General features: G+C 37.0%; 2 protein-coding genes and 1 pseudogene across 2 annotated transcripts; 2 read left to right on the top strand and 1 right to left on the bottom strand.

Moving 5' to 3' along the window:
- Positions 1 to 265: 265 nt before the first annotated feature.
- Positions 266 to 2129, top strand: LOC120143581 (WAT1-related protein At1g43650-like). The gene is made up of 7 exons (XM_039157889.1): positions 266 to 492; positions 598 to 660; positions 754 to 870; positions 965 to 1193; positions 1302 to 1463; positions 1550 to 1701; positions 1789 to 2129. Exons 1-7 carry the CDS (start codon positions 296 to 298, stop codon positions 1952 to 1954), a joined length of 1086 nt encoding a protein of 361 aa, XP_039013820.1. The 5' UTR covers positions 266 to 295; the 3' UTR covers positions 1955 to 2129.
- Positions 2130 to 4165: 2036 nt separating this feature from the next.
- Positions 4166 to 8243, bottom strand: LOC120143583 (annotated as a pseudogene).
- A 515-nt stretch (positions 8244 to 8758) lies between these two features.
- LOC120143579 (autophagy-related protein 9-like) lies at positions 8759 to 14445 on the top strand. Its single transcript, XM_039157887.1, has 11 exons — positions 8759 to 8980; positions 9277 to 9381; positions 9674 to 10322; positions 10439 to 10759; positions 11347 to 11569; positions 11881 to 12060; positions 12156 to 12362; positions 12674 to 12751; positions 12851 to 12921; positions 13018 to 13128; positions 13562 to 14445. The coding sequence occupies exons 3-11, from the start codon at positions 9742 to 9744 to the stop codon at positions 14391 to 14393; spliced, it is 2604 nt and encodes an 867-aa protein (XP_039013818.1). The 5' UTR covers positions 8759 to 8980; positions 9277 to 9381; positions 9674 to 9741; the 3' UTR covers positions 14394 to 14445.
- Positions 14446 to 14657: the final 212 nt, after the last annotated feature.

The raw sequence follows: 14657 nt of genomic DNA, 5'->3' as shown, positions 1-14657 counted from the left end.
CTTAACAATTATTTAACGTGGATTAATTCATAAATTTTCGAACCCATTCAATATTGGGGGGCAGCCATTAATTAAAAACAGCTTATGGCATCGTGCACCAGAAATTTCGTGGAGGAAAATGATGCTTACAAGATAAAACACCCAAGCATATGTATATTATGTATCCCAAGCATATCTATATATGGTGAAATAGAATTTTATATCATTTTCAGCAATAGTATCAAGATGCCTTTCCTGCTTTATATATAAGCCAAGAGAAATAGGCGAAAGGTATCGTTACATAAGCAAAAGATATATGGCATACACATTGATGGCCAACTTTGCAAAATATAGGCACCATCTAAGCATGGTTCTAGTCCAAATTTTGTCTGCAATTGTCTATTTCATTACAGAAGCTGCCTTCAATGAAGGCCTAAACACTTTTGTCTATGTCAGTTATCGGTTTATCCTAGCCGGCTTGTTGATGTTTCCCGTCGCATATTTCATCGAAAGGTTCGACACTAACACAGCATGAAGTAACCAACTCTTAGCTTAATCTTGTTGATTAGCATGGGAAGATTCACTGCCTAATTTGTTCAGCTTTTTTTTTGTGTGCAGAAAATCCAGGCCAAAGATGACGTTAGTAATGTTTTTGGAGATTTTTGTGGTTTCTCTCTTCGGGTAGGCAATATACAGCTACTTTTTCACTTGTATATAATGCTAATGAATAGCATTAAAAGCACTCACAATTTTTCTCTCTGATGCAAAAAACAGGATATGTTTAACCTTCATTATGTTCTTCATAAGTATGAGATGCACTTCTCCGACATTCGTCTCAGCGGTGTACAACACGGTGTCGTCCTTGACTTTTTTGATCGCCATCCTGTTCAGGTTCAAGACTAGGAATATATAAGTATTCCTTAAAGTTTTATGAACAGTTAAAGGAGGTTTCATGAATAATATTCTATTAATGATCTTGATGCAGGATGGAGGTTGTCGATGTAAGGAGCTATCGTGGGATGGCGAAAATCCTCGGTACCTTAATATCGTTAGTTGGGGTTACCATCATCACTTTATACAAAGGACCAGCACTGCAAAATATGTGGGGCACTCCAATTCACATGAAGAGACTTTCTATTCGCGAAAACTGGATTAAAGGGTCAATCCTCACCATTGCTAGTTGCATAACATTGTCTTCATGGTACATTATGCAGGTAACAGGTTCTATTTATTCTCTATAAACTATAAGATGATTGTGATAGTTATCTGTCAACTTTTTTGTTAGTATATTTTTTTAAAAGCATGTTAATAATCCTTTGCAGTCATTTACCATGAGGAAATATCCAGCAGAGCTGTCACTCACAGCATGGATTAGCTTCATCGGAGGAATGCAATCCGCTGTTTTTGCGGTGTTGGTACAGCGTAAACCGGGTGTTTGGTCGATCAACATGCTGGGACTTGATTTTTGGGCCATTACATATTGTGTTAGTAACTTCATGACCATTACTTATCTGTGTTTTTTTCTTCTTCTTTTGAAATCAAGTACTAAGCCCTGCTATATATATTACAGGGAATTATCGGCTCGGGGCTCCTCATCTTCATTCAGTTGTGGTGCATGAAGGAGAAAGGGCCAGTCTTTGTGTCCATGTTTAATCCTCTTCAAACAGTCGTAGTTGCGGTTCTAGCATACTTCGTGTTCGGTGAAAAACTGTATACGGGCAGGTAAGAAGTGAAAGAATTAGAAATGCCAAAGCAAGGCACTGCTATGGATCATATGCTCATTAGTGTTAATTGACTTTTGTGTTTCAGCATACTAGGTGGAGTCACTGTTATCATTGGCTTATACCTTCTATTGTGGGGCAAAGAGAAAGATGAATCTTACACCAAGGGCCAAGATCTACCATCTTCGCATTCCGTGGAGCTGAAGGTATCCAACAAGGAAGAGGTAGCTTCAGCACTAAAAGTGGAACCATGAAGGAACATCAGAGAATATATTAGAATTTGGCAGTAGGAAAAATAAAATTGATTTGTCACTGATGATTGCAAATTGTATTAGAAATTAGTGTTTTGTGGGGTGGAGAGCTCAACAATATCTGTAAACCAATCCATTTCTGCTATAAATGAATGGTATTTAGTATTTACCTTATTATTGCTGATCTACTTCTCCAAGTTGTTCCAAAACAACATAAAATTATCTTTGCAAGATGAGATATCAGTGATCATATAGCTATGAACAGATGCTGAGATTCTCTGTCTCTTGTTCGGTAGATTTCAATGGAGTTTAGGGTCGCAATCTCAGGCATTCAGTACTAATGGGAAATGAGTTAGTGTATGCCACATTAAACAAGTTGTCATTTATTCTTCATACAACAAGATTCGAAGATTTTTGACAATATTCGTGAAGGGGAAATGAAGGAGACCGCTGAAAGGGTAGGCTGAAAAGTAGTACAAAATCTTGAATGTGTCAAGGGACATATATGCTCTTTTCTATATTCTTCATTCCACCTTTGTGCAGTCGGCTGTTAGTTTTCTACATCAGAATTTTATATATCATAAGAATATGATGCTGCACGGACTAGATGCGGAAACCCACATCTAATCCGGCAATGTATTGTCCGTTTCAACCCGGTAACCTAGAAAATATGGATTCTCGATGGCAATGGCATTCAAGGTGATATTTCCAAGATACATGCCACACCTGAACACCCTTCAAGCACAGATACATGTCTCCTATTTACATATTTCGTCAAAAGGTCGATCAAAAATATTCCTTTACAGTTGTTATTGTTATTTATAGGAAGGTTGTGGATTGCCTAACTGATGCCTTTCTTTTCTCTGCGGAAAATAAAGGATAAAGATGGCACTTGCGCTGTTGCTGGAAACTGGAGTTATTTTTGCTGTGTCTCATAGGGTAGGGAGTACTTATGCTTTTAATAATAGGAATATTGAGTTTCAAAGGATTGATTTTCACCATAAATTTTGAAACAACAAACACAGATTTGGTTCTAATTATTCCTTTAATGGAAAGATAAGAGTGGCAGTAACGATGAACATGTACTTTGCCAGCTTGAGATACACTTCCCCAACATTCGTTACATCTGCGGTCAACATTGTTTCTTCTCTGACCTTCGTCATAGCCATCATTCTCAGGTTCGATTAGACTGTTTATTCCATGAATAAATCTTTCTTTCTTTCTTTCTTTTTTCACATCATGCATTTGGCGCCGGGATGGAGGGTGTCGATATAAGGAGCCGCCGTGGAATGGTTGAAATTGCTGGGACTTAAACATCATTGACGGTGACTCATCACGATGGTAATCATGCCCTAAACAGTGACTTGATCAATACATTATTTTCCAAATATATATAATTTATGTGAGACAAACGAATTGTGAGTCACAAATATTTAATTTCATATTGGTTCAATTATACTAACCCTACCGTGTAACTCTATAGTAAAAGTTGAGTTATCATGCATTATTTTCCAGAGTTTTAATAGATTTTTAAAAATTAGGTCATGCATACATACTGCAGCAACTCTTTACATCAAAAGTATTCAATGAAATTAGAACAAATTTTCATAAATTTTGTTAATAGTATATGCAGGTGAACTTTGTAGGCAGTTGCTTTGAAGAAATATCCAGCGCAACTGTAACTAACGTCCTGGATGAACTGAATCGGGGCTGCGCAATCTGCTTTCTTTATGGTGCACGTACAGCGCAGCTGGCTGCATGGCCAATTAAGATGTTCGGTATCCGTTTCTGGACCGTTACATATTCTGTATTTTCATGGCTGCTGCCATATATATATATATATATATATTTGTTGGGAACATTGCCAGGGAACTGTATGCTCTGGTATTTTTATCTTCAGATTTGGTAGTTGAAAGAGAAAGCGCGAATCTTTGTTGGCTGTGATTTCTCTGCATACTTTATTCTGGGTGAAAATCTATACGTCGGTAGATAAAATAAAGCCATGGTTTGTTTCATACTTACTAAAGCATTATATTATCTCTAGAAAGCACTATTTCTTGTTTTACCATTCAGCTTACTAGGTGGAGCCACTGCTATCATCAGTTCATATTTGCTGCTGTGGAAAGGAAAAAAGTTCACATTATCATATCAAAACTCAAGACCAACAACAATTTTTTTCACATTGTGATGGTGGTAAAGGTAACAGACCAGGGGTTCGGGTTCTGGAGAAAGGGAAGTACCCTAAAAACAAGATATCAAAAGCAGTCAAGGAAAGCATTTATGTTAGCATGGTCAATAGGGGCTTTCATCTTTTCATCCCTACCATCTAAATACATAAATATGGGTTATATATACGTCTAAATTGTGTACAAAAGCTGAAGCTAGGCAGAAACTTCAAACTCCTGCTGTTAATATGAATAATATAATGAAATAACACTGATTCTCCACTCATTTTACCTATTTTGCCTCTTGAAGTCGCGTTTTTATTGATTCTGGGCTTGACACTTTACTGATTCTCCACTCATTTTACCTATTTGCCTCTTGAAGTCGCGTTTTTATTGATTCTGGGCTTGACACTTTATTGATGCTGCAAATAATGGATAATTCGATTGATTAGAAGCATTTCTTAAATACAAACATTTGTTAGATTTTGTAGTGGACAATCATCAACAATCATCAGCATGCCGAATAAGGGTAACAATTTAGTTAAGACTCACCAAACAAGTAAATCCCCAGCAGAAGCCATTTTTTCATATATCCATTCTGGAACTAGCTCTTGCAACAGTTTTAATTGCTCTTCAACTTCTCCTGTGAATGAAGATCAAAGACATAGTTCAGCTAATGTTTTCATAATCCAAGGTGCAAACTGTTTAGCAAAAAGGTTTACCTCTATTTGCAACATCACAATGACCAGCAATTAGTTTGTGCATAAGCTCCTCTTTTGTAATAACCGAGCGATTTATGGACTGGAAAAAATAGTGAATCATGTTGAAGAGCTTAGGTAGGCAGGCAATCATTCATTGCCGTCTCTTTGCTTGTGAGATTGCTGGATCTCGCTCCTCCAATGCTTTCCTCTCTTTCTCCCTTATCTGCAAGGATAATAAACGGTTACCAAATGCTTTTTACTCATGAAATCAAGGCCAAACCCTTACAACCCCCATGCACTATTTGATTTCACTTCCAATTGAATTTTGTGCTAAATGATGCCAGGAAATCTTAAGAGTAATACTGTTGGGAAATACCAGTTTATGATCCTCCATTCTCCTTGGGATAGGATAAGAAAGGTGGATGGCTCATTTCCAGATGGAAGTATTATATCTAATAGAAACTAAAACATGCATAAAATTCATGATTAAAAAAGGTGATAGCAAAAAGATATCTAAGTGGGCTTACTGAGTGTCGAAGGCTTTCAGGCAAAATAGAAAGATCATCTTTATCATTATCAACTGGTTTGCCTGCCATTTCTTGCATTTCACCAACAAGTTTCTCTTCCTTTAGAGGAGTGTCAAATTTCAAGGACCTGGTACGCGGTGGTCGGTATACAAGCTTGTTTGATGAAGTAACAGAAACCTCATCTGGGCTCATGTAACATCTCTTCTGTGGCTGTAGAGTAGGTGTGGCAGTCATCAGCCTGGCAGGAGTTGAAGCGAGTTTCACAGGAGTGGAATCGATACTAATAGCTTTCATCGGGGACTCGTCTGCAGTTTTCAATGGATTTAACTCTTTGACTGGAGTTGCAGGGAGGCAATTTTTGGGATGCGTCTCACTGGTAGTTTGTTTAGATAAAAACTTAGTTGGGGATGGAGTTGGCACAAATGTAGTGCCACCACCGGAGGCAGATCTGTCGGCACATATCTCTGATACTTGAAAATCTGAACATTTTTGCAAAGCTTCCTGTGCTTTGCTTGTGGTTTTCAGGGAAAAGCGCTTTCTAAATGATCTAGATACATGTGATGCTACCACAGGTTGCTGGTCATTAACAACACCAGATAAAGTCTCCGAAGCTAATATTGAATTGGATTTTGTTTGATTGGATGGATGTGGCTCTACTTTCTCTAGAATAACTTCATCTTGCATTGCAAAAGTTTGCTTCTCTGTGAGTGTATCAATTGATGACGCATTCGGTTGCAAATTCTGCTTTGACCGATTGAATGGCTCTGGGAGATCTTCTGGAATTTCATCACCCTGGAAGCACAATAATTGTAGTCAACACAACATGGTACTTAAAAAACAGTTAGAACAGCATTAGGTAAGTTTTATCTTTCAGAGTTAGAATGTTTTTTTAATCACTTCTCCAAAAATGTAGGCTTTCTAACACAGCCACTGTATGTTTGCTTTAACTTAGGCCTATTGTGGACTTATTAATCGTTTACTGAATAGTAGCCACAAGACTTTACTGATTAAGCTTTCATTTTCAAGTACAAGTAAAAGCGAAAAAACAAATACTATAACTAAAAAAGTACCTTGACCAGGAATGTTCCATTCTAAATAGGTGGTCAATTGCTACAAACAAATACTGAACTTTAATTAATGAATAGCTTCAGAATGATTAGTGTTTCATATTTAGAAGTATATCAAGTAACCTTAACCATCAGTACCCTAGAACTAAGCACAAATTTTTGGTACCTAAGGTTAAAAAAGTAATGGGTCAGTATGTATTTGCTATAACTAAAAGTGTACCTTGACCAGGGTGTTATTGCCAGAACCAGCCATTGGAATTCATCAATTAAAGGCTGAACAGGCCTCACATACCAGCAAATCATATCTATCAGATAGTTACTGGTACAAATAAATGAGTTTCTAGCATTTCCATATGAAATGCTTCATAACACTACTGTTTCTTAGTTTTTCCTTCATCATTTTTGGTACCTAAGGTTAAAAAAGTAACGGGTCAGTATGTATTTGCTATAACTAAAAGTATATCTTGACCAGGGGGTTATTGCTAGAACCAGCCATTGGAATTCATCAATTAAAGGCTGAACAGGCCTCACATACCAGCAAACCATATCTATCAGATAGTTACTGGTACAAATAAATGAGTTTCTAGCATTTCTATATGAAATGCTTCATAACACTACTGTTTCTTAGTTTTTCCTTCATCATTTTTTTTGGTAATTTGCAATTTCTAATTAAAAGAACATTAGGTATGTTTAAGAACTAGAATGCTAGAATTTAACCATTAGGCCTAATACAAACAGGTATTAATACTTGCAGCTGCTTAGAGCCAACTGTTAGTCCTTTTATCAGTTAAGAGCTCCTCATAAATCTAAAACTGAGAGTAAACCAACATGAATTTCAGAACTAAAATCAAATATAATGCTCCAAATATATCAACAAAGTCGGTTGACGTATAAGCATGCATAACAGCAAACTACTTCTGTGCAAAATCAAAGATTACTGCTAAGCTGAAAAGAATACCTCAGGATGAGCCTTGCTGTAGTCCACAAGACGATCTCGAAAAACCTTCCTTAACGTCAGATTCTTAGTCTCAGATTTTGAGTTGTCCCCAAAGTCAATCGCATCCAGAATGATGCTTACGTGGAGATCCGGTTTCATACAACTAGACATTTCATCAAACAAAAGAATTCTCTTTATCTCAATAGCCTCGGGTAAAATATGCTTCAATTGAGCCAAGTGACTATATAAAACCCTCCTATAAACCACATCAAACCCAAAAAATAAAATTCTCAATATAAAATAAACCAAACAGAACTTAACAAATCTATTAACCAGCACTAACTGAGATGATTAAGGTGAAATTACCTATCAGTTAAACACTCTATTTTGGGGCTGATATTTGTAAAAGTAGGCATTGGCCCCTTCGATCTTAGCAGCCGGATTGCAGAATCTAAGCTATTGTAAAACTCACACAATATCTCGTACCTGTTCCAAAAACTTTCAATCAATAACATTATTAAAAAAAGAAACTAGGGTGAGGGTCTCAACCGGACCTACTTTTCAGGGAGTTTATCGGGACGGCCACCGGAGGCCTTGGGTGGAGGAGATTCGGTGGGCCAGGATAAGATCTGCTTTCGGGCCGACTTGATCTGGACTGTAGAAGCTTTGGATCGAGTCTGAGCCACTTGCCGGACCTCCTTAATGGAGAGGGCGACCCCACGGTTACGAGCACGGTTGGGGAGCTGGGAAGAGTGCTTTTCTGGGGTTTTGGTAACCGGCGATTTCGAGGTTAGGCTCCGCGAAGTCTTGGATTTCAAAGGGGTTGCTTTGAGAGAATCTGAGGAGCTCATAGGTAAAAATTTACAGAGCAGACAGACAATAGACATCAAAAAGAAAATGGAGGTGACTTTACGGTGGAGGAAGTAAGGGTGTGAGTATATAAGAAAGATGGGTTTCTTTTTCTGGCGGGAAGGAACAGCTATCTATACTTGACACGTGTATTCCCGCCAATTTGGTACGTTACCTCCCGCGGATTCTTTGAAGTCTTGTTTGGAGATTACCGTAAACGGTTATATTGTTTGGAGATTACAGGGAGAAATCAGACCCAAAATGAACTTGTCGATGGCCCAACAAATTAAAAGAGTTCCCAATTTCTCGGAATGGCCCATTGGGTTTAAACTAAACTAAAACATGTTGGAGGCCAGGACTGTTATTTTTGTGTTCATTGTAACAAGAAAACAAAGACAGAAAGTTCTCCCTTTTGCCTTCGGCTGCTCAGACCGAAACAACAAGAGGTATTACTCGCCTTGACGTCTCCTTCATTCATTTTTAATTTTTAATTGTCACAGAGGAGGAGAAGGAGAGGAAGAGAAGCCCAAATAAACCCATTTCTTTAACTTCTTAAATTGATTAACTTTATGGTTTTAAAAACGATTCACTAAAAGATTGAATCTTTTGTTTCTTATTTTCTTCCACGCAACAAACCCCTCTCCTCCCTTCCTTTTCTTTCTTGGAGTTCTCCTTGTACCGGTCAACCCTCTGCTGTATTGATTTTTTGTGGAATAATCCTTAGTGGGTGTTGGCCTCTTTTGTTCTTTTGGTGTTATGGAGCTGCTCGTTGGTGCGTCGGAGGTGAATTCCTATACTTTTTGTCATTTATTTTCATGAACGGATAATCTTGGCGTGATATTTTGTTTTGCCACTTTCTTTTTATTCTGCAGAATTTATTTTGTTTCTTATTTGACTTAAAATTCGCCAAGATTTACCTTCTTTCTTAGCATGTATAGAACATTATTTGCAAAGAATAAGAACCAATTCATCTGCTAAAATTTATCTCAGTTTGGTGTTTTCATTCCATATATTATTCACTTATGTTTTATGGTTAGTCTATAATGTTTGTGCATTTGGTGGCTACTATTTGTGTTCAGGATCGCAATTAAGTTTCCTTGATCAAATTGCTGCATCTTGTTGCTTGTTGCCAGCTGGTTCTTCTAAGGAAAGATTGTGGCTTTTCTCCAACTTATGATTTGCAGGTATTTGAACTCAGTTAGTTTTGTAAGGATTAGTAAAAATCTTTGGTAATGATTGGTTTCTTTCATTTCTTGTTCTATTTGTTGTTTCAATAGTTGAGTTTTATATTATAATGATCTCCACTAAGTTTTGTGTACTTCATAATGTTGTTTAGACCCTTCATTGTTCTGATTTATATATTATAAGGGATTAACTTTCAGTTTTTCTTCTGTTTACCTCCGCTTTCAGTGCATGTGAATGTTTTCATACATACCATGCAAAAATGAATTTATCTGATTTTCTTCTTTTTGGCAGAATTTTGCAATAAGCATTTGGGTTTTTGGGATGGACCGGTTGTTTTTCCCTGCCATCAAGATTTATAAATGATGTTCCGTGGGCAAAAGACTGCAAATTCTATTGGCATATTCAAGTGGAAATGGGGCGGTGAATCCTCTTTGACAACAGGCTTACTAGGTGATGTGGCTCCTGAAATTGAGTTATCTGGATATGGAAGAGTACCACCAAGTCCTGGTAGTGAGAGCCCTTCAGGGCTTCTTAATGGCGAGACTCTGAATGTGGAACCGATTGCTGACTTGGACTTGTTCTTTGAACGGCTCTATAGCTACTATTGCGAGAAAGGCCTTTGGTGCATTATTATAAAATGGATAGTTGAACTTCTTAGCCTAGGTTTTACCATATGTTTCTCTGGGTTTTTCTTATTGTTTGTCGATTGGAATGGTCTCCAAAATGCAAAGTGTGGTATGGATGCATTTGAATCTGGAAGTAAGCAATGTGATCTTTCTAAGGAAGCTCTTCACCATCACCCATTAACCCCTTTAACACTTTCAAAAGCAATTATAGCTGGATATTTGGGGCTATTTTCCATCTACTGGTTATTCTGTTTTTTGAGGTTTTTTGCACAATTAAAGGATACTCTTGGAATACGTCATTTCTACTATAATAGGTAAGTTTATATTTGATAAGTTACAAGATACACTGGAAGCTTTAATTTTGCACCACATTAGCAGCTTCTTATAAATGATTAATGACTAATTATATTTTTGAAATTATATTTTGCAGTCTCCGTGTTACTGACAATGAAATTCAAACCATGCCTTGGGCAACGATCCTTGAAAGGGTTGTCCGATTACAAATCTCACAGCAACTCTGTGTAGTCAAGGATCTTTCTGCTCATGATGTGGTTATGCGCTTGATGCGGAAGGAGAACTACTTGATTGGAATGCTTAATAAAGGAGTTCTTGCCTTTCCTCTCTCAACCTGGGTTCCAGGTGCTGGTCCAACTTTCAAACTTGGCCCTGATGGAATGCAGCATCATTTAATACTAACAAAGACGCTTGAATGGACCTTAAATTGGTGTATACTGCAAAGCATGTTTGACCGGTATGTCTAATTTTCAATGAGCATTTTGATTTTCTGCTTTATGTATGTACTTCCTCTTGCATTTGTTCCAACATGTATATTTAGCAAAGTAATCTACGGAAGTGTCATGAATTCCTACCATCATACTAATAATAAAACTACTTATTTCTTCATTTTTTTTCATTTTGTAATAATTCATGTTCTAGAATATTACACAATCCTTTCTTTGCAAAGAGGCATACTAAAATGCAGTTTTTGTGTTGGGAGGGGCTTTTTTGGATAACTCTGCGTAAATGATCCATGTGTAGCTTTGCCATTTTTGTGGTAAAGGAATGATGTACTTTTTCTTTGTATCATACTGTTCATGTTTTCCACACGTAATGCTGGGTTTTTAATGGTTGATATCGTTTCATAAGTAGCTAGAAGGAGTTGATCATAATAATTTTTCTTTGGCAAGAAACAAATTTATGAAGTACTTAAAAGTTAAAAATATTATGCTGAAATTAACACTGGTTAGTTTTCCTTTTTTTGAAGAAAAGAAAAACTACTAAACTTTTGGGGGTTATAACCAACTTCTTTTGGGAATGCATTTCATTTCTTTTTTACAGAAATTTCTGTATTAGAGGGGACTTCATTTCTAATCCTAGAACATTGAAGAAGAGGCTCATGGTTGTCGGGCTTGCTATGCTTCTTCTCTCCCCGTTCCTTGTTATATTCATGATGGTTTATCTCTTCTTAAGACATGCTGAACAATTCTATAATCACCCAAGCACAGCTTCATCCCGGAGATGGTCAAATTTGGCAAAGTGGATGTTTAGGGAATTCAATGAGGTACCATCATCCCCTTTTCTAAGGATTGATCCACTACCTAACCTCACAAGTTTGCTATTACGAACTAGGACTCTCGAGTGTTAGTCATTTGTTTGAAGTTACATTCTTATGTTTTTGTGAATGTTTTAATTTTTACAAATCCAATATATATGAATATATATATATATATAAAGAATAATTATTTGGAACCTACTGTGAAAATGGATGACAACAATTTTTTCTTCAGTTGGATATTTTACACTTCTAGATTTTCTTGTTTTCACATACTGTAATGCTGTATTTTTGCATATGCTGTTGTCTTTAACTTACAGGTTGACCATTTATTCAAGCATCGGATTAATAGCAGTGTAATGCATGCGTCTGAGTACCTAAAGCAATTCCCCTCACCAATTATTTCTATCATTGCAAAGTTTATCTCATTTGTATCTGGTGGCTTTGCTGCTGTCTTGATCATCATTGCCTTTTTGGAAGAATCTTTGTTAGAGGGCCATGTAATGTTTTTGAACTTCCATCTTTTCAGAGTCTTCTATTTAAATCTGTATTTCATTTCAGTTATTTATTTTTTATTTTGTTTTTGAATGTATAGATATTTGGTCGGAACTTGTTTTGGTATGCAGCTGTTTTTGGAACTATAACAGCTATTAGCCGGGCTGCTGTTACAGATGAACTTTTGGTCCTTGATCCAGAAGGAGCAATGTCTGTGGCGGTGCAACATACACATTATATGCCAATGAGATGGCGTGGTAAAGAAAATACTGAAACAGTCCGAATAGAGTTTGAAACTCTGTTTCAGGTAATCCAGCTTGGTTCCTATCTTTGTATTACCAGTAATCTAGGAGTTGCATGCTTGTTCAATTGTAAAAATCTTGGAATATAAGATGTTTTAACTTCCATATAGCCATATGAATAGTTTGCATTTCTCATTACTTTCCTAGGTGTTTTGAAGCTCAGTTTAAATGATGTGTTCCCTAGGTATTTATTTTTGCATCTCCAAGAAGTCTCAAGGATTTTTATGTAACAAAATAGCTTTTGTTCTTGTCTCTTTACTTCATACTTTTTGAATTATTTTTACTCCACGTATTTTTTTTTAATGTTGTGATGCAGTATACTGGAATGATGTTGCTGGAGGAGATGGCCTCAATTTTCCTCACTCCATTCTTGCTTCTAGTTGTTGTGCCAAAGGTTTTTTTTCTTTTTCTTTTTTCCTGACATTATTTTTATTGTTGTCTTATTCCTGGCATCTTAATTTTTGAACTAAAATGTTGTTTGTTTATTCTGCAGCGGGTGGATGATATCTTGCAGTTCATTGCTGATTTTACAGTGGATGTTGAAGGGGTTGGTCACGTTTGCAGGTAGAGATTCTTTTGGTACCAGTTCTTTCTTATCTCATTCATGTCCAGGTAAATCGAGATAATGTGTCTAATTACTATTCCTCTCCTTGTTTGCAGTTTTAGTGTCTTTGATTTCCAGAAACATGGCAATAGTAATTATGGCTCTCCACACAATGCACCTCGTCAACAGAGGAGCTCCCAGGGGAAAATGGAGAAATCATTCTTGAGGTATGGTTAGGTTAAACAAATTTCTATTATTGCTCTGTCCTACACCTGCACATATCATTCTTGCTCTTCGGTGAAATAAGTTTTGTAAATCCAAGATTACCTTAATTCAGTCACGTTCATCAATTTTTTTTTCCAATTTCCATAGCTATTTAGAATTTCCCCTCCAAGTATTCTCTGTGATAAAAACTGACAGCAGGCTTTGAATATACTAATGTTTTGTAAGAAATGCTCTACAACTTACTATTATTTCTTGGTTGATTGCTTCAAATGCCTTCGTATTCTTTGTAATTATTTCCCCCAAATCTTTCATTAGTTATTTTCCATTATTTTAAAGTTCAGTTTTGTGATTATTCATCGTTATTCTCCAGTTTATATTGTTGCATCGAATCTCCTCTAATGTCTGATTTCATCTTTAATTTTATTGCAATTGCAGTTTCCAGAGTAGCTACCCTTCATGGGAACCAGATGCTCAGGGTAAACAGTTTCTGTTAAATATTAGAACTTTCAGGGAGCAAATGTTGCCAGTGCAAGGAGCTAGACATGCTTATTCTTCAGATAGACATTGGCGAGGTAGCCCTCTGAGAGCTTACGGAGATAGAAACGGCCTTCTATCAATGCAAACACTACAGAATATTCAGGGCACGGGCTACAATCTGGGTTCTTTATGGCTACTTGAGGCTGATCAAAAGAATCACCCATATCTTCTAGATTTGTATTATACCTCTCGAGCTCACTATGTGCCAAGTTATGGAAGAGACACTTCAACAAGGCCATTAGAACCAGCTGAGGAACAGCATGATGATTATTGGGTGCCGATCAACACAACACATAACGAAGCAAGAGATGAAGAATACCGGCCACATCTCTTTGATGATGGGTCACGGTCATATCTTGAAGCTTCGACGTCAGCTCCTTTCTTCCATGAGAGTGTACTTCAGCATCACGATACAAATGAAACGATGCAACATACACGGAGCTGTTGGTGGCTTAGAACTGATCCACACGGTGTAGAACCCCAAACAAGTTTCCTTGAGCCTCCAGATTTCAACCGCTATCCTTCAAACCATCCTTACAATAACAATTCAGAGAGAGGTGTAGAAGAGCATGATCAATTCCTCGATTGGAGAGATTCTCAGGGGTTATCCCGGACAACTTACTTGGACGATCTTGAAGCCGGAGAGGATGTAAAACTTCATTTCGATGATATTTACAGTGGACCTCCTGAAACCCCCACTGTAAATTTAAGGCCCCCGAGTATCAATTGATCTGTAAGGCACATAGCTTTTTGTGTGGTACTTTCCTTCTGATGAATGAAATGTAAATGGGGGTTTCCAGTGCTCAACTAGGTTTTAAGTCGATGGAAGAAACTCTGTATTCTTTGTTGTATATAGATTCATGATGATAAGGCTGGTTCTTGAAAGGCCTCATCTCAAGATTTAGGAACATGCTAAGATGATTCACTATTAGCTTTGTGATGTGTGTATAAAACTAACAATTACAAGTCATTGATCATTTTAAAATTTCATTCA

Source organism: Hibiscus syriacus, unplaced genomic scaffold (assembly GCF_006381635.1).
Source record: "Hibiscus syriacus cultivar Baekdansim isolate YM2019G1 unplaced genomic scaffold, ASM638163v2 tig00110858_pilon, whole genome shotgun sequence".
Classification (NCBI taxonomy): domain Eukaryota; kingdom Viridiplantae; phylum Streptophyta; class Magnoliopsida; order Malvales; family Malvaceae; genus Hibiscus; species Hibiscus syriacus.
This window is presented reverse-complemented; position numbering and strand designations above follow the sequence as displayed.

Excerpts from the sequence above, each read along its gene's own strand:
- LOC120143579 (XM_039157887.1), top strand. The coding sequence starts at position 9,742 with ATGATGTTCCGTGGGCAAAAGACTGCAAATTCTATTGGCATATTCAAG. Across the intron at positions 12,922-13,017 it reads GGGGTTGGTCACGTTTGCAG|TTTTAGTGTCTTTGATTTCC; the intron begins GTAGAGATTCTT and ends CCTTGTTTGCAG. Across the intron at positions 13,129-13,561 it reads ATGGAGAAATCATTCTTGAG|TTTCCAGAGTAGCTACCCTT; the intron begins GTATGGTTAGGT and ends TTGCAATTGCAG.
- LOC120143581 (XM_039157889.1), top strand. The coding sequence starts at position 296 with ATGGCATACACATTGATGGCCAACTTTGCAAAATATAGGCACCATCTA. Across the intron at positions 1,464-1,549 it reads TTTGGGCCATTACATATTGT|GGAATTATCGGCTCGGGGCT; the intron begins GTTAGTAACTTC and ends TATATATTACAG. Across the intron at positions 1,702-1,788 it reads GAAAAACTGTATACGGGCAG|CATACTAGGTGGAGTCACTG; the intron begins GTAAGAAGTGAA and ends TTTGTGTTTCAG.